The sequence below is a fragment of the Hyperolius riggenbachi genome, chromosome 3, assembly GCF_040937935.1.
Source record: "Hyperolius riggenbachi isolate aHypRig1 chromosome 3, aHypRig1.pri, whole genome shotgun sequence".
NCBI classification, from domain to species: domain Eukaryota; kingdom Metazoa; phylum Chordata; class Amphibia; order Anura; family Hyperoliidae; genus Hyperolius; species Hyperolius riggenbachi.
Window position 1 is genome coordinate 86761399 of NC_090648.1, and position 22278 is coordinate 86783676.

Consider the following 22278-nt stretch of genomic DNA (forward strand, 5'->3'; position numbering starts at 1 on the left):
GATGCATGTTTGTCAAATACCTACTGGGAGAGAGCTCTGAGGACACCAGCAGCTGGGATACATCGCACTGACCACAGAGAGCTGAGCTCGGCCAGTCTCCCTTTCCTAGAGTCCCAAGCAGCTTGAAATGGAGGAGACGTTGTGTGAGTCACACAGCACGGAGGGGAGGAGACCTGTCTCCTTATTCGCTTCTCTTCCCTTCAGCCATGCCTCCCCTTCAGCTGCACCTCTCCCCTGTTCTCTCTCTTCTCTGTGAAGCTGCTATAGCAGCAAAATCTGACAGCCGCGGTTGTACGGCTTCAGATTGTTACAGGACGTGGCCAAGCGACCGCGATCTACTCAACAGGTGGTCGCGATCTACCTATTGTGCACCCCGGGTGTAAGGAAAGGGAGTAGAGACTGGACCCTCACAGAGTAAAGTGGAACTGAAGTCAGTTAATTTTCTATGGGCAACACTGTGGTGTAGTGGTTAGCACTCTTTCCTTGCTGCAATGGGTCCGCGGTTAGAATCCCAGCCAGGGAACAGGGCTTGTATGTTCTACCTATATCCATGTGGGTTTCCTCCGGGCACTTCTGTTTCCAACCACATCCCAGAAACATACAGATAGGTTCATTGGTTTTCCCCTAAATTAGTCCTAGACTACGATATAAACACTACTACATGATATAGACATATGACTATGGTAGGGATAAGATTGTGAGCCCCTCTGAGGGACAGTTAAGTGACAAGACAATATACTCTGTACAGCGCTGCAGACATTTTTGGCGCTATATAGATACTAAATAATAATAATATGAGAGCACAATGAATAACTTACACACAAAAAAAATAAATATTTACAGGTAAAAATGTATTTTTACTTTAAAGAAATGCAATTTACAGCTTCGGTCAAACCACCTTTATTCTCAGTGGCCAAGAAAATGTATTGTTTATAATTATATACAGTGTCAACTTAAAGAGAGTCTGAAGTGTCCCAAATTAACTCTTTTTATTTCAGAGTCCTCTTGAGCAGTAATAGCAAAGATGATTTGCCGCATCCTCGCAAATGTACGAGGTCTTTAACCCCCCCCCCCCCCCCCCCCCGAAATCACCGGAGCAAAATCCTCCAGTACTTCCTAGAGGAGGCAGAGCTTTGTGCTGTAGCTCTGCCTCCAGCACATTCAATCACTGCCGATCGCTGCCTCTCCCCGTCCCTCTCAGTCTTCTTTCACTAGTCAGCGGCGATTGATTGGACTACAGCACAAAGCTTTGCCTTCCCCGGGCAGCAAAATCTGCGACTTTGAAAGTTGTAGAATTTTGCCCCGGGATTTGGGGGGGGGGGGGGGATAAAGACCTCTTATGGCCGTGGAGATGCGGTGAATCATCTTTGCTATTACTGCTCAAGAGGACTCTGAAACAAAAAGAGGTAATTTGGGACACTTCAGAGTCTTCTTAAAGAGGAACTGTCACAAAAATCTTAAAATTTAAAACACATACAAATAAGAAGTGCATTTCTCCCAGAGTAAAATGAGCCATAAATGACTTCTCTCCTATGTTGCTGTCTCTTACAGTAGGTAGTAGAAATCTGACATTACCGACAGGTTTGTCCTTTCCTCATTGGGACCCTGATGCTTCCCCCTCCCAAGTTAAGTATCCCCAGAGGGCTTTTTTTTAAGTACAGGTTCTCTTTAAAGAGAGCTTGGATGCTTTACTTGCATTGAAGCGCATCCACCACTATAATTATTAGGTAATTCCCGGAATAGTTGCTCCAGGGATTCATCTAACTGCCATCTGGAGGCTAATTGGCTCAGGCCTTGTAAGGTTATTTGCCTTCCCGTAAATTAACTGGGATATGTGCAGGTTTAAGATGGTGTTTTATTTATTTATTTATTTATGCATTATTATTTTATTTATTTATATTTCTGGTTGGACTTGATGGACGGATATCTTTTTTCAACCAAACTAACTATGTAATTATGTAACCTTATTTCAGCTGAGTAACATGTTAGCATTTAAAGAGACACTGAAGTCTCTTAAAAATCCTTTTTTGATGACAAAATCCTGATTAACCTCATAGCCCTACCTAAACCGCCCCATCCCCACCGCTGTACATTATCTAAATCCCCCCAAACTCGCCCTCCCTCTCCTCTGCAAAATCCACGACTTTCTTGGTCATAGATTTTGCTGCTGTTGGAGGCAGAGCTATGAGCCGCAGCTCTTCCTCCATTCCCGTCTATCAGCGGCGGATCTCCGCCTCTCCCCCGCCCCTCTAAGTGAAGGAAGACTGAAAGGGGCGGGGGAGAGGCGGCGATACCGGGCTGACAGACGCGCTGAGAGGCAGAGCTGCGGCTCATAGCTCTGCCTCTCACGGAAGCGCTGCCCAAATTGCCCCCCAGGGAGTTTGGGGGGATTTAGATAGTGTACAGCGGCGGTTTAGGTAGGGCTAATATGTTAATCAGGATTGATCTTTAAAGCATACAGTAGTTGTACAGCATGGTTACTATGGTGAATAAACAAGCCAGCAGCTTATATGGTCCACACTGGAACACTGGAAACCATCATTGTATTAGCCAAAGACACAAAAAACCCCACAAACACACGCATTCTCTATATATCTACTGCAATGCACATCCATGTAATGTGACAGGAACGGAGAGGCGCATGGTGTTTATCTGGCTGCATAGCACTTGTAAATTGAAAAGGAAGTAAAGAGGGCATACAACAAATAAAAGCGCACGAAAAAAAGGGCGCACAGTAATGATGTTAGTAAAATATAATTATTAAATACCGATATTTGACTTACTATACCCTCAACCCCCCCCCCCCTCCCTCACGACGCCTAACCATTAACTCTCCTCCCCACCAAAGTTCCAAGCTGCTCCCGGGATAATCAGGGCGGCCTGAGAGTGCGGGGCTTGGCTGCAGATCTCCCCTGCAGAGCGGTTCCGCCTGCTGAGAGCTGGCAGCGTGTGCTCGACGGCCCCTGCCTGGAGGTACCTGGTCAGAGGGGAGCAGGAGGCATTTACTCCAGCTGGGCCCCTGACAGCTCCCCAGCCCTTGCTGGAGGGGATGTCTGAACCTGAGTACGCCTGCCTGTGCCCCACCATCCAAGGCCGGGTTGCTGCTCTGCGGTCCGCCTATCCCCAGTGCAACCCCAGCTGGGTCACCTGGCATCCACGCTTGCGACAAGTGGACTAAATGGACACCGCCATAGGCGCCAATACAAAATAGCGGCATTTGGGCGCCCGCGATGCCCAATATATAGCGGGTGCTGTATCAGTGCCCGCTACAGATCGGGCACCCACATTTCCGCTTTGGCGCCCAAAGGCCGCTATTTTGTATTGGCGCTATGACAGTGCCCATTTAGTGTACTTGCCGCATACGCCCTTTTTTCCTGCTCCTGGGTTGCCACTGGGAGCAGGTAATATTTAATGCTCTGTTGCCCCCGCATTGGCAGGGGTCATGGTGGGGGGCTGTTGTCATGCCCTTGTGCACATCCAATTGTTACAGCACTAGAGAAGGTACCATGGCTTAACTCAAAGGTTTGCAAATGTTCAAAACTAACCCTGCTTATTAATGACAATTAGAGAAGCCTCTGGATCCTGAGGAGGCTTCCCCATCCCCCACCGGAACCACCCAAAATACGCCAACAAGGCTGTGTCGTGCCTTGCGCAGTCACACTAGCGGATTAACGCTCAGGTGGAAATAACTGAGCCCGATTAGGTCCATGATACTGCGCAGGTGTGAGCTGTCTGCGACTGCCCAGTAGAGGAGACCAATCTGGCTCGGCTTATTCCACCGGAGCTACAGTGGTAGGTTGCTAGTGCGCCTGCGCGAGGAGCGTCACAGTGTTGTTTTGCTTAGAGACAGTTCGGGGGGTCTCTGTGCTGAATCTCGCAGGGGATCGGGGTAGCCTCATTAGGATCCAGAGGCGTCCCCCTCCTGAGGTAAGCACCCCCTTGGGGCATTTTTCCCCCACTACAGGTTTGCTTTAAGGCCAGGTTTACACTGCACATAAAACTGTTCAGTTTAGCGGAACTAAACAGAACGGATCAGCACAGATGCGAATGGAACCTATGCAAAGTAATAGGATCTGTTCACAAAAGCCCTTTCTGAAGAGATCAGTTTGAAACACAAATATGGGTCCTGCACAAGTTTTCCATATTGGCCCGTACGAAGCGGATGCCAGTGGAATCAATGAAAGCTTATGAGAACTATGTTTCCATCCTCGATAGGTGGGACATCGCATTTGTTTCACCATGTTTTACTCACCTGCTGCCATTACATTTGGATCCTCTGCTGCTGCTACCACTGCTGCTGGATCCACTGCACAGAAAAAATGTTGGTGTAATGTGGAAATAATTCATGAAAGTTTTATAATTGATTGTGTGTATATCTTTTATATTCCTATGCTGTTATAAGAATCACGCTAATCTAGTGTGCTAGAGTGACATTTTAAGAATTATCACAATATTACTAAATGAATATGCATTTGGAGCTCATTTACTGTGTATAGCTTTTTATGCCCTTGCAGTGGGATTCCAGTCTCAGAGGACAAGAGAGGAATCTAGGAGGCTTCTAGCAGACTTCCAGAGGCGGGTTTTTTCCTTGAGGTCACTTTGAAGAAGTCGAAACTCGAAACTTAATCTACCAGGAAGTGAGTCACTTCTGAGGTCATTTCAAGGAAAAAGGAACTTAGCACGAAAGTATAAGTTAACTTACAGGAAGTCTCATAAGGGACACAGGTGATCCCACTCAGTAAGGAGGTCCAAGCGACCTTAAAATAATGATGATCGGATTCATAGAAGAAGAGACTGCCTAAAGGGAGGAATATGTTAACATATTAACTGGGGTATAAAGATAGAGCAAACAAAGGAATTCTCACTTTTCCTTGCTAGTGAAGCGTGCAGATAGTCTTGCTGTCTTTATATGCTGGCACATGGAAAAGTCCTCAGCTGAGTAATACAAAGATTTTACTTACATTGGCTACATGAAGAAGGTTTCAGAGTGGTTTTATTTCTTTTTACATCAAAGATTTGAGCCCCATCAGAAGCATTAGGCTCCCAATGGATTGCTACAGACCAATGGGAATCCTCCCTGGTTTAAGGTAGGATTCTCATTGGTCTGCTGCAGTCCAATGGCTCAATGCACCTGCTGGAGCTCCAGTTTGTATATCGGTGCTCCCTCCATGCAATGGACCCCAGCAGAGGTGCCAGAGGAACGCAAATGTGATGGCGACATGTATTAGCAAGAATGGGTGGCCACACAGAACAGGAAAAATAACTTAAAAATGGATGCCAACGTCGCAAACTGATCTGCTTGAAATGGAAAACGGATTTGTTTTTACGGGGTGAGTTTTTCATCCGATGCAGTGTGAACCCAGCCACACTGGTTAGAATTATCTCATTCACTATCCCATTATAAGTACACATATTTCAACCAGACACTGTGCTGTGGTCAGTAGTAGCCCTGCATCTGCTTTATTTTCATTTACATACATTTGCATCAGTGAGTTAATCTGCTTATTACAAGTCAATTCAATCTTCTCTCGGCAGGCTGAAGGTCCTCGTGACTCGGGCATGTCATCTACACCCTATGATCCCTCTCTTTGGCTTCAGCGATGCCGGTACTGTCTGCAGCCTTATTAAACACCACTGTGTTGTTCTAGGGAAAATCACAAGAAGAATAAGTCACTGAGGATATTGTAAATAAATAGTGATGATCGTAAACTGCTGATTACGATTCCCCAAAATATCACGTCAATTTTCGTAATCACGGCCGTACATAATTACGATTTGGACATTCAATTGATTTTGTGTAATTCCTTTTGTATAATGACTAATGCTACTTACACACTTGAAAGATTAATGAAAGATCACAGACCAATTTTACCACCTTCCATATAGTATAAGAGCCATACTCTACACAGTCTATTCTATTGAGCTGAACTCCCCATCAGATAAAAATCTTTGCAATGCAAGATGCTGCAAACAAAGATGCTGTACACATGCAACAGATCAGTATCTGCCAAAGATCCGTTCCTGCAAAATGCATTCATAGTCTATGATATCTGCAGATCCTCATACACACCTTGTTTAACAGACATTCATCTGCAGATCAGATCCACCAGGATGGATCTTCAGATCTGCAGATGATTGTCTGATCTGCAGATGAATGTCCGTTAAACAAGGTGTGTATGAGACCTGCAGATATCATAGACTATGAATGCATTTTGCAGATACTGATCTTTTGCACGTGTACAGCATCTTGCAAAGATTTCTATCTGATGGGGAGTTCAGCTTGATAGAATAGACTGTGGCCTCAATTCACGGAGCATTACCAAACGTTTATCAAACACTTTATCAAACGTTTGATAATTTACCACATGGGTAAAATCTCACTAAACGTTTGATAAAGTGTTTGATAAACGTTTGATAATGCTCCGTGAATTGAGGCCTGTGTAGAGTATGGCTCTCATACTACATGGAAGGGGGTAAAATTGGTCTGTGATCTTTCATTAATCTTTCAAGTGTGTATGTAGCATAAGTGAAATTCACGCCAAGTGAAATGCATAGTAATATCCAGTTCAGTTTCTAGGCTAAAATGTACCCAGGGCGAGGGTGTAAATATTGCGCAACCAACGCCCTCCCCCCCCCCTGCTTTAACAGGAAGCAGCGTGTGTATCAGCGGCTAGGCCGAGAGGAGACCAGCAGGGCGTGAGCGGCGATCGGAACCAGGGAGGTGAGTAACTGTGTATAGCAGCGCTTCCCTGCGCGCTAACTGTGCAGTCTGAGCGGGGAGCATAGAGAGCGGCCCGGGGAGAGGGAGGGAGAGGTCGGGCTGCCCTCCCCGTGGCTCCGGCTCCCCCCGCCATCACAGCGCCCCCCCTTCCTCTGCGCCCAGGGCAGCGGCACGGGCCGCACGGCCCTAGAAATGGCCATGGTAATATCTGTAACTGATGTTTTTCCTTACTGGCTTAGAGGCTGTTTGAAGGCTAGTAGTGGTGGAATCATCCTCTTTCTGCTTCCGCAGCGGACATAATCTGTAAAACAGATTGCGATACGCTTCTCTAACCTGAGAAGAAAGGAAAGAAATTAACTTCATAATAATGGAATGGATATAACAGAACCTATTATTAGAACCTATTATTACACTGATTTTTAGCCAAATACACTATAGGAAACCAGTCACACATTTGCATTTGATATCATCTGAAGCTCCACTCCAAAATTTAATGTAATGGGACGTTTTACGTTTAAAACTATGTTTTGTGTCTTTTATTTAAAGAAACTCTCTGATGACATATAGCACTGAATTATTCAAGATACCCAATTTTACCTTAGTTATCCTAATGTCAGTGGCATAAATACTTCTTATATCTATATATAGGAGAATGTCAGTAAGTTGCCCTGCCCCTCGGTGATGTTCTGCTGTGGCATTGATGTTATTTGCTATTTGTAACTTTCTTTCAGGCTGAAAGGACCCCAAACAAGATGTCAATGTTTCTACTTAAATTCTTCATCTTTTTATTCAACTGAATTCTAGCACAAACGTTTGCAAAAAAATCCACATCCTGCTGCGGACGCGAACAGCTGATATCCGCGCGAACTACCCGCCGGGCGAACCAATCAGGCCATCTCTATCCAGGATGACACCAAGACAGCGGGCTTGAGACGTAGGGCGAATGGTAGTGTGGTTAACAGTGACATGCACATCTGGGAGGTTCAGGGATGGCCGAGGTGGGAAGATCATAAGTTCCATTTTGTCCATAGGAACCTAGCGGACATCCAGGAGGAGATGGCTGATAGGCAGGAGGAGACCTTGTCCATGGCAGTGGTAGATAGGTCAGGGGTGTGGAGGTAGATCTGGGTGTCATCTGCATACAGATGATATTTAAAACCCATGGAGAAGATAACCTTGTCAATGGAGGATGTGTATAGGGAGAACAGTGGGGGGCCAAGGACCGAGCCTTTGAAGAAGGTCATGAAGGAGCGGTTGGAGAGGTAGAATGAGAGCCAGGCCAGGGTAAGGGCATGAATGCCCATGGACGTGAAGGACTGGAGGAGTAGGGGATGGTCCACTGTGTCAAAAGCTGCTGAAAGGTTAAGGAGGAGGAGAATGGAGTATTTGCCTTCAGCTTTAGCTAAGGCGAGGTCATTGACCACTTTGGTGTGAGCTGTTTTGGTTGAGTGGGCAGACCTAAATCCATATTGTAGTGGGTCTAGCAGGAAGTTGGCTTTCAGGTACTGGGTCAGGTGTTTGTGTACCAGATGCTCAAGGAATTTTGAGGCAAATGGGAGGAGGGAGATAGGGCGGTAGTTGGAGGGTAGTGAGGGGTCAAGGGAAGGTTTCTTGAACAGGGGTAGTACAGTGCACACTGTGAACACAACCACGGTCCTGGAACCCCTTCAGGGAAACAAATCCTTGAACTGCCGGTGCTACGCCTCACCCAGGACACCCACCTGAGGATAAAGTCATGCAAACAGTGAAGAGGCGGCACACAAACGGCTTTGCTATTTAAAGCGTATATTGGTGGTGGAGCAACACTACATGTTACGAACCATCGCGGTTCTTCATCAGGTGTAAAATGAAACCAAATGTAATCCACATATTTATACAAGTTCAAAGCCACACCCCTTAGCCCGGGGGCGTGGTGATCTTAACTAGACAAAGACCACACCTAGCTATCACAATTACACTCCAACTCCTCATTTCACCACTTATCAGATAGAACAATCAATCAAAAAATGTTTACAAAAATTCACATTATTACACATTAGCATCTCTGTAATTCTACACACAGTAACACATTAGGGGAACTCCAAAATATGGCTACCCATTACACAAATATTATAACTGACCGTGATCCCAGGGCACTCCACTAGGGCTACCCGTGAACTCCGACCTAAAAAAAGAAAGGCAAAAGGCTGTAACTATAGTCACTACCACTAAAATCCATCATACATTGCACCACTAGCTTAGCTTGGTCTAATTACAAATAGCAGTAAAAAGCACCTAAGTTGCTATAAATGCTATACAAAATGCTGTAAAAATGCTGAAAAAATGCTGAAAAAAGCACCTTAGCTGCTATAAAAATGCTGAAAAAATGCTGAAAAAAGCTGAAAAAAAGCACTGCTGAAAAAATGCTGAAAAAAGCACCTTAGCTGCTATAAAAATGCTGAAAAAATGCTGAAAAAAGCTGAAAAAAGCACTGCTGAAAAAATGCTGAAAAAAGCACCCTAGCTGCTATAAGTGCTATACAAAATGCAGGAAAAAGGCTGGAAAAATGCTGAAAAAATGCCGCCATAATGCCATGAAACAGCTGAAAAATGCTGCAAAAATGCTGCAAAAATGCCGCCATAATGCCATAAAACAGCTGAAAAATGCTGTAAAAATGCTGCAAACATGCTGCCATACTGCTACTAAAAGCTGCTATATAAAGCATTTCCACTGCATATGTTCATTCATCCCTCTTGGGGACATCACATCAAGGTAGCTAATCCATCGTGCCTCTTTCTGAAGTAGGAGCTTTTCTCTGTCTCCCCCACACCGTTCTAAATCTAGGGAATCAAGCACCATCCATCTTAATTGTGAGGCCCTGTGTCTCGCTTCACAAAAATGCCTGGACACAGAGGTTTCATATATTCCTTTGCCTTCCAAGAACCCACTGATAAATCGCTTGTGTTCCTGGATTCGTACCCGCACAGCCCGTGTGGTCATGCCAACATACATCATACCACACGGGCATTTTAAACCATATACCACATGGGTACTGGCACAGGTGGTAGTACAGGGGTAGTACAGTGGCCTGCTTAAAGTCTGAAGGGAAGGTGTCTGTGTATAGAGATGGGGTTAAACAGAGTAGTGAGGGCTGGGACCAAATCCATGAAGCGAGGATGGAGTAAATCAGATGGTACGGGGTCAAGGGGGGAGGTAGTGGTATGGGAAGTCTGCAATAGGTGGTTGACTTCCTCAATGGTAGTAGGAGTGAAGGAGGTGAGGGGAGGATAGGGTGGAGGAGGAGCTGGATGGGAGAGGGTGGGAGGTGAGGATTAAAGGTTTGATATTTCCTGAATGATGAAGACAAGTTTGTTGGTGAAGTGGGTGGCTAAATCGGTGGCAGAGACAGAGGAAATGGAGGGTGAGTTTAAGCAGGGAGTTGAAAGTGGCAAAGAGACGCCAGGGGTTGGAAGCTTGCGCTCCGATGAGCTTGGTGAAGTATTCCTACTTTGCATGAGCAAGGGCAATGTGGAACTGCAGCAGGTTTGCCTTGTACTGTAGGAAATCCTGGTTAAGTTGAGTTTACCTCCATTTCCGTTCAGCGGCGCGTGTTACCCTCCAGAGGTTGCAAGTATGGGTAGTGCACCAGGGCTGGAGGTGGATGTGGCAGAATATTGGGGGAGCAGCTTCCTCTAGGGCTGATGAGAGGGTTTGACAATACTGAGCTGCAGCAAGATTAGGACAGGTTAGGGTGGGGAGAGTGGATGAGAGTGCATGGAGGGGGTCAGCAAGGACACTAGGGTTGAGCTGACGTGGTTTCGTTGCAATCAACCAGGTGAGTGGGTGGTTAGTTTGGAGGTGCCTGCCATGAGGAGGTTGAAGGTGAGAAGGTGATGGTCTGAGGGTGGGAAGGGTGCGATGTCAAGGTATGTAATGGTGGTGAATTTAGTAAATATAAGGTCAAGAGCATGACCTGCAGGGTGGGTGGGGGTGTTGGTGTGTTGAACTAGGCCAAGGGAGTTGGCAATGGTGAGTAGCCGGGTCATGACAGAGTTGTTGGGTTCATCGATGGGATTGTTGAAATCCCCGAAGATGATGGTGGAGAAGTCAGAGAAGAGGATGTGTGGGAGCCAGGAGGCGAGGTTGTCGAGAAATTGTGGTGTGGAGCTCGACGGAGGGCAGTATAAGTCCGCAACAATGGCTGGGAGGGGATGGTAGAGGTGAAAAGTGTGGGCCTCGAATTATGTGAGTAAGTGGAGTGAAGAAACGGAAGGTGCAGGATGGGGAGAGGAGCAGTCCCACCCCTCCATCAGTCCTGTTGTCTGGTCTGGGGGTGTGACTGAGGTGAAGCCCACCATAGGAGTAGAGATGGCCCGAACCTCCGATTTTCGGTTCGCGAACCGGGTTCATGAAAATCTGCCAAAAGTTCGGTTCACGCGAACTTTCGCGAACCGCAATAGACTTCAATGGGGAGGTTAACTTTGAAAAATAGAAACTTATGCTGGCCACAAAAGTGATGGAAAAGATGTTTCAAGGGGTCTAACACCTGGAGGAAGGCATGGCGGAGTGGGATAGACGCCAAAAGTCCCTGGGAAAAATCTGGATTTGACGCAAAGCAGCATTTTAAGGGTAGAAATCACATTGAATGCTAAATTGCAAGCCTAAAGTGCTTTAAAACATCTTGCATGTGTATACATCAATCAGGGAGTGTAATTAGAGTACTGCTTCACACTTACACACCAAACTCACTATGTAATGCACCGCAAACAGCTGTTTGTGTTGTGACGGCCGTGCTGGACTGGTGCGCACCATGGTGAGAGTGCAGGCCGTGGCGGTTTTCAAGCCCATATGGTCGCCGGGCTGAGGTAGCTGAATGACAGAACAGTGACTGTCCAGCTGATCAAATTTGGTCTGTCCACAATGAAGCAACGGCCTTATTATCATGGGTGCCCCCCCGACACACTCATATAGCCGTCGGTCATTGCTTCATTGTGATATGCAAGCCCCTTCACCGCGGCAAGGTGATGATCACGAAGGGGAATTGGCACATATACATGCCTTTTGTTTTGTTGTTGCAGCTGCAGTGCAGCCAGAAAAATTAGGCAGGTATGTACACGCACCAGAAAAATTCAGGAATCCGCCTGGAGTCCTGGACTCTGTTGGTGGTGGCGGAGAAGTCAGTCAACCGGCCTGTGGGCAGAGATGCTGTGTCAGTGTGGGGACTGACTTAGTCTTCGGGCAGGCCTGAGCGTGCTTTGCAGACCAGGTATCGGTGGTCAGATGGACCCTTGACCCAACGCTGTGTGCCAGAGATGTCACCACTTGCCTTTCAACATCACGGTATAGTTTAGGTATCGCCTTTTTTGAGAAAAAATTGCGGCCTGGTATCTTCCACTGCGGTGTGTGGCTTTGCTTTTGTGTGCTGCTTTTCCTCAGGTGGTCATCCCATTGCAGTTTGTGCTTTGTAATCATGTGCCTTCGTAAGGTAGTTGTCCCTACGTGGGTCTTGGTCTTTCCACGGCTCAATTTTTGGTGGCAGAGAGTACAGATGGCATTGCTCTCATCTGAGGCAGACACACAAAAACATTTCCACACCGCTGAGCCTTGGGGTAATAGCACTTTGGTGGTGGCAGCCGACTGAGTGTTAAGTAGGGTGCCAGAATCAGAGCAGGAGGAGGAAGATATGTCACGCTTCCATGTGGAAGCTGAGAAAGATGAGGTGTTCTGTGTTAAATAGTCAACTACGTCCTGACAATATTGGGGGTTGATGGCACGTGCCTTCTTCTGAACACTGTACTTTGGTCGAGGGCCGCACGAAATCACGACAGAGCGACCTCGAACAGACCTGCCAGGTGGCCTGCCTCGGCCTTTTGTTTTGTCCATATTGAGGGAGATGAAGTGAAAGGTATGCACTGACTTGACTAATACAACGTGCAGTCACACAGGTGCAGTTAACAGGTATGCACGGAGTGGTATATCATACTGCATGCACTCACGTAGGTAGGTGGGTGCACTGAACACAACAGGTAGGTATATGCAGTAATGGGTATTACAATGTGCACCTGTCACACACAGACAGGTAGCGGACAGGCACAATGACACTGCGTGTGCTCACGTAGGTGGGTGGGTGCACAGTGAACAACAGGTAGGTATACGCAGTGATGGGTAATGTGCACCTGTCACACACACAGGTAGTCACTGAATGTGCTGGGCCTAGCAGTGGCACACACAGTATGAATTATCAAGGCTGTCTATGCAACACAAGTGCCAGTGGGACACACAGAAAAAAGAATAGATCACAAGAACAAGATTAGCTCTCAAAAGAGCTGTTGTGGGGTGCTATTTTAGCAATAAGAATCAGCAAGGAGCAAGCTAACAAGCCTACAAGAGCCTTTCTAATCTTTCCCTATGAGAGAGTCTGCAGCAGCTGTACCTTCTCTATTTACTGCAGGCACACGAGTGAGTAAAATGGCTGGCGATGCCTGCCTTTTATAAGGGGTGGAGTGGCTCCAGGAGGGTGTGTAGCCTGATTGGCTACCATGTGTCTGCTGACTGTGATGTAGAGGGTCAAAGTTGACCCTAATGGTGCACCATGGGGCGAACCGAACTTCCGGTAAAGTTTGCGGTTCTCCGCGATCGCGAACCTCCGGAAGTTCGCCTGGAACCATTCGCCGGCGAACCGTTCAGGCCATCTCTACATAGGAGAGGGCAGCCTCTGTGGCAGAGTCAGAGGGGGTGAGCCATGTCTCTGTGAGTGCGAGGATGGTGAGGGTTTTGGAGAGGAGGTGGTTGTGGACCGCTGTAAGTTTATTGCGGACAGATGTGGCATTCCAGAGACCGCAGGGTAGGGGAAGCATGGGTTTGTGGGTGGGATGGATGGAAATGAGGTTGGAGCAAGGGTGGATGTTGAGGTTATTTGTGAACAGAGGGGTGTGAAGTATGTGAAGCAGGTGAGCAGCAGGGGATGCTTGCTGGCAGCAGTCTGTGGCCCTAGGTAAGGTGATATATCACCAGCTGCAAGTAAGAGGAGGAGGGAGAAAGTGAGTGAATGTGAATGAGACTTAAACGTTTGTGAGTTTTTTGAGCTGCTGGGGGGAGAGAGAGATTTTAGGAGAGCTAACAGTTCATGAGATGCTGAGCAAGGTGAGGAAAGCAGAGCAGGTGAAATGAATATGGAGTGTGGTACACTGGGAGGATGCATGTAGCAATGCAGCTTGTAGATGTTTGCAGACAGGCAGAACATAAAAAACAGTGGAGTAAACATGGTGAGTGTGTATGATTATAACCAGAGGATAGATACAATTATTTAACTCATCAGCTTATATCCACTTCGGGTTCACTTTAATTAAAGGAAAACTGTAGTTAGAGGTACATGTATGCTGCCATAATGATTTCCTTTTAAGCAATACCAGTTGTTGATCCTCTGTCTCTAATACTTTTAGCCATAGACCCTGAACAAGCATGCAGCAGATCAGGTGTTTCTGACATTTTTGACAGATCTGATAAGATTAGCCACATGCTTGTTTCTGGTGTGATTCAGACACCACTGCAGCCAAATAGACCATCAGGGCTGCCAGGCAACTGGCATTGCTTAAAAGGAATTAAATATGGCAGCCTCCATATACCTCTCACGACAGTGGTCCTTTAACATCTGCTTAGTGAATGTCAGTTAGCCAGACTGTTGCTAGAGTAATTTTCCTGCATTTATAAATGTCTGGATATCTTTTTCACCTTAGTAGATCAGTAGAAGTTGCTCTGTAAAGCTGATCACTCACCTGGTCACCGCAAACAAGAAGTCAAGTGATCGTGGTACTTTGCGCAAAGTCATTGGGGATCTGTTGTAATGGTCGTTATCGCTGTGCAATGCCAAACGTCGTTTGTGTAATAGTGTGCCTGTAACCACGTCGCGAGAATAGGGAAACAATCGTTCAAATAAATCACCAGTCGTCGGAAAATTAGTCTGAAAAAACAGGTAGTGGGTACGGGCCCTAAAGAGACTCTGTAACAACATTTTCAGCCTTATTTCTTCTATCCTATAAGTGGAAGGAGTTGTCTTTACCACTCCAGATGGAAGATCCCAAACCACAGGGTTTATGTTAAAAGATTAAATTATTTATTCCTACCTGTTGCACTTGTCCTTTTAATCGTGCTGAATAAATAATTTAATCTTTTTACATTAACCCTGTGGTTTGGGTTCTTCCATCTGGAGAGGTAAAGACGTGTTGTTGTTGTTGTACAGTAGGTTCAACTGGACACCTTTTAGAAGACACTTCCTCCACCCTATTGATATTTTTGTTTCATTATATTACCTATTTTTGGGTGCCTCCACCCCCAGTATTATTAACCTGCTGGGCGGTCTGGACGAGCTCAGCTCGTCCAGTACCGCCGGAGCCTGCCGCTCAGGCCCTGCTGGGCAGATTTGGCTCAAATAAAAAGCAGCACACGCAGCCGGCACTTTGCCAGCCGCGTGTGCTGCCTGATCGCTGCCGCTCTGCGGCGATCCGCCGCGAGCAGCGGCGAAAGAGGGTCCCCCCAGCCGCCTGAGCCCAGCGTAGCCGGAACAAAAAGTTCCGGCCAGCGCTAAGGGCTGGATCGGAGGCGGCTGAAGTCAGGACGTCGGCTGACGTCGATGACGTCACTCCGCTCGTCGCTATGGCGACGATGTAAGCAAAACAAGGAAGGCTGCTCATTGCGGCCTTCCTTGTTTATTCTGGGCGCCGGAGGCGATCGGAAGAACGCCTCCGGAGTGCCCTCTAGTGGGCTTTCATGCAGCCAACTTTCAGTTGGCTGCATGAAATAGTTTTTTTTTTATTAAAAAAAAACCCTCCCGCAGCCTCCCTGGCGATCTTAATAGAACGCCAGGCAGGTTAAATATTATGTCAGAGTTTAATACCACTTTAACTTCCAGGACATCTGAGGTTACAATACACATTTGATTTCTATAAACATAGATTTGTTGTGCTATACTCTAATTTCATTGAAATACCAACAAATACGAATACCTGATGATTGAGTAGGCAGTGTACGAGGAAGATGTACGCCCCCTGGAGGGTGTTTAACATTGTGAAGAGGTATGAAATGACCAGTGACTGAAATGCCAACTGGAAGTAGCCAATACCCCAAGTACAGCCAAGAATACAAAACTGGGCCAGAGACTTGAATGTCAGCAGCCTGGGGAGAGCAGAGACAACGAGAAGAAAGTCAGCAGCATTGTAAAATCTTCTAGACGGTCTGAGCTTCTGCAAGGCAATCTTTAGTATGAACTGATGTCTTGATGTAATATAATTTTAGTGCAGAGATACCAGTGTTGGAGGTGCCATTACCCTAGGAAGTGCCACTACTCATCGATTTAAAGTAATTATCTAACCAATGAATTCTGTGAGCAATAACCCTGGCTCCTAAATTGTAAGGCCACGTTCACACTTGCGTTTTGGCATGCAAACGGACTGGATCCGGATCGTATCAGGACCTGATCCGGATTGGAACCGTTCGGTTCCGACCCGTTTGCATCAGCACTGTATAAGGCTGCCATCCGGATCCGGATCGTAAAAAAATAACAAAATACCTTTAAAGTTGTTGGGGTCAGCAGAAGGTGCACCTGGTGCACCTGTACAATCAAGTCCTCCGCTGTAGGCCTCACCTCCACCTCCCGACATACTGCCAAACAGCTCTAGCACGTGTGTCACTGCTGCTCCACTCCAGATATGTTGGGCCCATGTGTCCCCATCCGAAATGGCCGCTATGATACGCATAGGAAGTGGGGTAAAACGTCAGGTGTTTGTCTCCAGTGTGTTCTGTGCTTTCCGTTCCCCATAGGTTTCTATATCCGCTTGGTGCAGTCAGGATCCGGTCCGGGTGCGTGGGCCGGATGATCCGGACCCAAAAAATAGCGCATGTTGGAAAAGCCTCCAGAGTCCGGATCCGATCCGGCTCCATTCTGTACGGAACGGACGCATGTGAACGTCCGCATAGCCTTTGCATTGCTATGCGGAACGTACGTTCTGTTTGTACAGTATACGGTCCGGATCCGATCAGGCGGATCCGGACAGGGAACGCTAATGTGAACCGGGCCTAACTCACATCTTCTTCACTCCTGTTCTAAACCTAATTCTAATCATCTACCAAAAAGTATTTTTCTGTTCGAAAATGCTATTTTCAATTTTGAGAAAATATACGCTAAAATACATTGTATTTTCTCAAAATGGTCAAAGGAAAAAAAAAATTGCGAAAATTTGCAAAAAAACCCGAAAAATCTGAACTTTACCACGAAAATTCATAAAAAAACGCAAAACAGGTTTATTTTTAGTGCAAAAATTTGCGCAAAAGGCAAAAATCCCAAACTTATTACAAAATGATTTCTATGGCATTTTCGCTCAAAAATCAAATTTAACATTATTTTTTTAATTCAAAAAGAATATCATCATTTTTGTTCATCACTGCGGTTGTTAAAACATGTTCAAAAGCTGCTAGATACAGTATAACTGCAACTTATAGATAACACATTTGCAAAATTTACAAGAGACTGAAAGGCATGCATGGAAAAAGGGGCGCAAGGAAATTTGGGCGCCCAGTAAGGGCTCGTTCACACCTAGAGCGTCTTCGCCTATTTTTTAGTGCTGACTATTTTAAAAACCCGCCATAAAACGCTTGTGCAATCAATCCTTATGGGATAGTTCATATCAGTGTCTTTCGTCTGCTTTCCGCTCAGCAAAGCGCTGCCTGTACCATTTTTACGCTGATTTTGCTATAACAGAAGGTATAGGAAAAACGCAAAACGCTCACAAAAGCGCTTTCATGAATAAATACATTGTATTTATTAATTTCTGGGTGAAAGAGTTCAGTTTCTGACTGAAGAAAAGCGCTTTATAGAAAAGTGCAGGTAAGCGCCGGGAGGGTGAAAAAAAACACTCACAAAGTTGCAAAACGCTGGCCTCAGCGATTGCGATTTTAGATGTGAACAAAGCCTGACTGATGTTCTACGTTTAAAAAGTGTAACTTATCGTAGTAAAATATTGGTAAATAGAGATTTTTTTTTACTACAACTTAAAGTAATACTACTATCACACAGAGCCCTCCCTCACCGATGTGTAACCTTAACCGCCCTCCGCCCCATGCCTAGCACTCAACCTCCCCCACATTTAACTTTAATCCCCCCCCCCCCCCTTATGCCTAACCTTTAAAAATGGAAGCAGGAAATTTAGCCACCCTCTAGAGAGGAAAATTTGGGCGCCGACATAGGGTTCCATATGCCCCGAATACCAAAATTTATTTGGCGCTGCGGATGCCCTAAAATTCCCTCCCTTGCAAATAAGTTTAATGGCGCCCTATAGGTTGGGCTTGAGGAAGGCTGTTTGTGCAGGGGCGGTTAGGGTTAGGCGTCAGGAAGGGTGTTTGTGTGGGGAGATGGTTAGGGTTAGGCATGGGGGGGGAAGGGTTGTGTGAGAATAGACTTAGGTTTAGCTATAGTAAAATATTGGTATTAAATACTGATGTTTTACCTTTGTTTTTAAACTTTAATAGTAAAATATTGGTATTAAATACCAATATTTTACTAACGGGATTACTGAGTGCCCAAATTAAATTAAAATAGAGCAAACTGGTCATGTGACACCTCCAAGTGTTCACAGAGCTCCCTCTGCAGGTCAGTCCAGACATTACAGAGTATCCAACAATAATAGAGACTCCTGCTAGTGGACAGCGGAAGTTCATGCCAAGTCCAACATTCACCACTAGCAGTATTCCAACAGCATGACAGCATCCTTTTTTGATGTACCCCTTAAAAACCCTCCCAGTTATGACTAAGCACCATAAATTGTGATGACTAAGCATTGTGCACTATGTGCTGTGCAAAATTATACAAACATTCACAAAAGAAAAGTCATCCATTACCATCAATGCTACCGATGCATTGATGGTAATGGGTAAACTTTTTTGTGTGAATTTTTACATAATTTTCACAATTATGGTTCTGATCGTAATTAGGTTCTCGTGGGTAATATTGATTTCGCATATTTTTCTCAAGTTAGGCAAAATAACATTTACAGAATCCAGTACAATGTTGTCATCTAACCTGCAAAAGGAGATTTGCGGTAAGCATGTCATGCACATGTGCATGACCCTGCCCCTGCATCCCTTTATGTGGGCGCGTGCGGCCACGCCTTTGTCTTATTCACTGCGGTGGGAGTTTAATTAAGCAGTAAAAGTGGCCAATAGGCCACTCTGTTCTTTGAGCAGCCAGTGGTAGCTGGGACTGGTAGTCCAACTTGATTGGACCTCTCCATAATAAAAGTCTGTCCTTTTCAATGTCTTATTGTCTGTGGTAGGTGGTAGCAGTTAGTACTATAGCTACTAGGTGTGATTCAGGCTGCTACTGTTACAACCTTTGCTTGAGCCTTGACTATGTTTTTGGATTGCTGTCTGCCTTGACCTCTGCTCGTTTGACAACATCATCAGTTTTATTCCTGGTTTATCTGCCAGGCTGCCACATCTACTATGTTTGAGCTTTGTCTTGTTCCTGACTTCAAATTTGACGGACTCCTGGATTGACAGTCATCTGACCCCCAGTATTGACCTTGGCCTGGTTCCTGAACAAAACTGCAATTTAACTTGTCTGTACATTTGGACGCTTACCGAGTATTCGTCAGAGTGGACACATTTGCATTCAGAGATGCCAACCTCTTTCTCAACAGGTGAAGAGTGAGGGACAAAAGAACTGTGTTTAACTAAGGTAAGATACAAAAAAAAAGAAAAGAGAAAAGAGAAGATGTGAGGGGTATGGGGGCAAATAGGCTGAAAGATCTAAACAAATGTACTAAAATACAAACATTTGTCTTACAGGCACTTGCAGAAAAGTAGATACCACAAGTGGGTGTATGGGAACAGTTGCCTCAGGTCTCACAATCCCTGAACACTTGCCGGTGCCTTGCCTCAGCTGGATTGCTCGTACAGCTCATATAACATGTGTATGAAGGAAGAGACGACACACCACTGGCTATGCAAACTTGCTGTGTATGCTGGTGTGCCGTCTCTTCCTTCATACACTTGCAGAAAAGTGTTGTGCTAATGATGTTAAAGGACATCTGAGGTGAAAATAAACTAATGAGAAAAACAACTGTATCTATCCTCAGTCTCCTAAAAATGACTTTAGATATCCCACCATTTTATTTTATATTTTAATCTAGTCTTTAAGTTTTTACTGTTTTATTGTCTCTGCTCAATGGCACCTTTATTGAAGTAAACCAGAGGTTAAATGTATGAATTATTAACCCTTTTTATCTCTTTCCTGCTCTCAGAAGCCATTTACTGACAGGAACGTGATCTATGGCTGTAATTACTTATCAGTAAGGGTTATGCTATAGTCTGACCCAGGCCTGACCCGGTCCTGACCCAGATAGAAATCAGCATACCTGATATTTAACTTTTTTACGCAGAGAAAGAGAAAAAGGAACACAGACTAGTTATTAGTGTGCTAGGTACTGTACATACCCATGTCTATCTAATCATGTCACATGTCACCTCGGTTGTCCTTTAACCATTTCTGCCACCCGGACGTGAAGCTTACGTCCGGGCGGCTGCTCCGCTGCGGTGCCACGATTCGGCGCGCCCCCGTTAGCGATCGTGGGTGCCCCCCGTGGTGTCCCCCGGTAGCCCTGAGATCAGTGAATGGGAACATGGTTCCCGATCACCGATCCGCGTCAGAATATCGAAGCGCTCTCGCTAGAGGCTTCAGTCTTTCTGCACGTAAAAATTTCCACGTCCCCCTTGTGCTTCTGCTTAGCGAGAAGCACAAGGAGGGAAAAAAAAAATCAAGGTGGCTATCTTGTGGCCAAATAGTAAAACTACATCTACATATTTTTTACATTACAATTTACACATGTAATAACATTAAAAATTAACTGTTTATTTCCCACACCAAAATATTACCCAAATAAAATTTTTAATGGAAAAAAAAAATTACTATTAAAAAAAAAGACATAAATAGTTACCTAAGGGTCTGAACTTTTTAAATATTCATTTGAAGGGGGTATACTACGAACATTTTTTTATATTATAAGCTTGTAAATAGTGATGGACGCAAAACGGAAAAAAATGCACCTTTATTTCCAAATAAAATATTGGCGCCATACATTGTGATAGGGACAACATTTAAATGGTGTCATAACCGAGACAAACGGGCAAATAAAATACATAGGTTTTAATTATGGTAGCGTGGATTATTTTAAAGCTATAATGGCCGAAAACTGAAAAATAATTAATTTTTTCCATTTTTTTCTTATTAATCCTGTGAAAATGTATTTCTCAAAAAATAAATCTTTAGCAAAAATGTACCACCCAAAGAAAGCCTAATTTGTGGCGGAAAAAACAAGATATAGATCAATAAATTGTGATAAGTAGTGATAAAGTTATTAGCGAATGAATGGGAGGTGAAAATTGCTCTGATGCATAAGGTGAAAAATCCCCGCGGGCTGAAATGGTTAAGGTAAGGTCACTTTTCAAAGAGACCAGTGGTTCTGAAAATATCACTTTTGTGCCAATCACCATCTGCAATATACATTGGCATCATTATAATAAATGGGGTCCCCAGCAAAACTTTGATGGGGCCAAGCAACGTTCACACACCTTCCCTTACCTCCCCTTGGTGCCCTTCATGGTCCTGGAGCCCATCTCCCAAGGGTCATAAAACAAGTGTGGCCATAAAAAATCAGAATTGCATGTAGTGTGTGCAAGAGGCCTAAAGCCCCTTTTACACCTGTAGGGTAAACCTGCGTTGCGTTACCGCTTTTTACTGCAAGAGGCCGCAAAAGCAATGCAAGTCTATGGAGCCTTGCACACTTATTGCGCTCCAATGTGGTGTGGCAGAAGCTTTCCATCCGATTCAAGGACTACAGTGCGTTACCGCAGGCAATGCGCTTAACGCAAGGAGCCTGCTGTAATGCAAATCTGTGGGCTACACATGTATAGTAAACGATGGAGCATGGTGAGTCACAGTGAGCATGCGCGGACTGACGGGAATCCCATTCACTTACTTCCTGTATATCACTGAACTGAGGGGCGGTGCATGGCATATGACCATGTTAGTGCACGCTGCCACAGGATCATGTGATTGCAGGGGCATAACGCCCCCGCTCAGGGCCGTTTTGTGGGAACACAGCATGAGAAGAGAGCATGGGCACACATCGGCGGGGAGGGGGGGACAGTCCCCTCCTCCCTCAGCGCTCCCCTCCAGCAGGAATTAGTGGTAACAGGCGGCAGGCAGGATCACATACCTCCATCCACTGCCGGAGGTTCCTCTCTCTAAGTGTCTGATGCTACTTTCTGTTTAAACAGGAAGTAGCATGAGGCCCTTAGAGATTGGACCTTTGCATTGCGGTGAGATATGTCAGGCACTGCAATGCAAAAAACAAATGTAAAAGGGGCCTAAATCGAACTAACTATTCAACTTGTTTGTTGATGAATTGTCAGAGACACAGATGATATAATGTAGCTGCTCCATTTTTTTTTTTTTTAACAAAACACAACAGATTTAAAGGGAAACCAAGATGAAAGGCATATGGAGGCTGCCATATTTATTTCCTTTT

At 45.4% G+C, this 22278-nt stretch overlaps 1 protein-coding gene across 6 annotated transcripts in view; it reads right to left on the reverse strand.

Annotated features, from left to right (window-relative positions):
- Positions 1-5432: 5432 nt before the first annotated feature.
- Positions 5433-22278, reverse strand: part of LOC137562801 (adhesion G protein-coupled receptor E3-like) — a 128801-nt gene continuing 111955 nt past the window's right edge. For 4 of the 6 annotated variants that reach the window (XM_068274503.1, XM_068274500.1, XM_068274501.1 and 1 more), the window contains 4 exons: positions 19331-19422; positions 15703-15871; positions 6953-7054; positions 5433-5644 (listed from right to left, as the gene is read on the reverse strand). In XM_068274503.1, the coding sequence (XP_068130604.1) occupies positions 5567-5644; positions 6953-7054; positions 15703-15871; positions 19331-19422 (441 nt within the window). In that variant the 3' untranslated portion in view covers positions 5433-5566. Of the gene's footprint in view, positions 5645-6952; positions 8886-15702; positions 15872-19330; positions 19423-22278 lie in introns of those variants that run through there. The other 2 variants (XM_068274506.1, XM_068274505.1) reach the window with 2 other exon arrangements.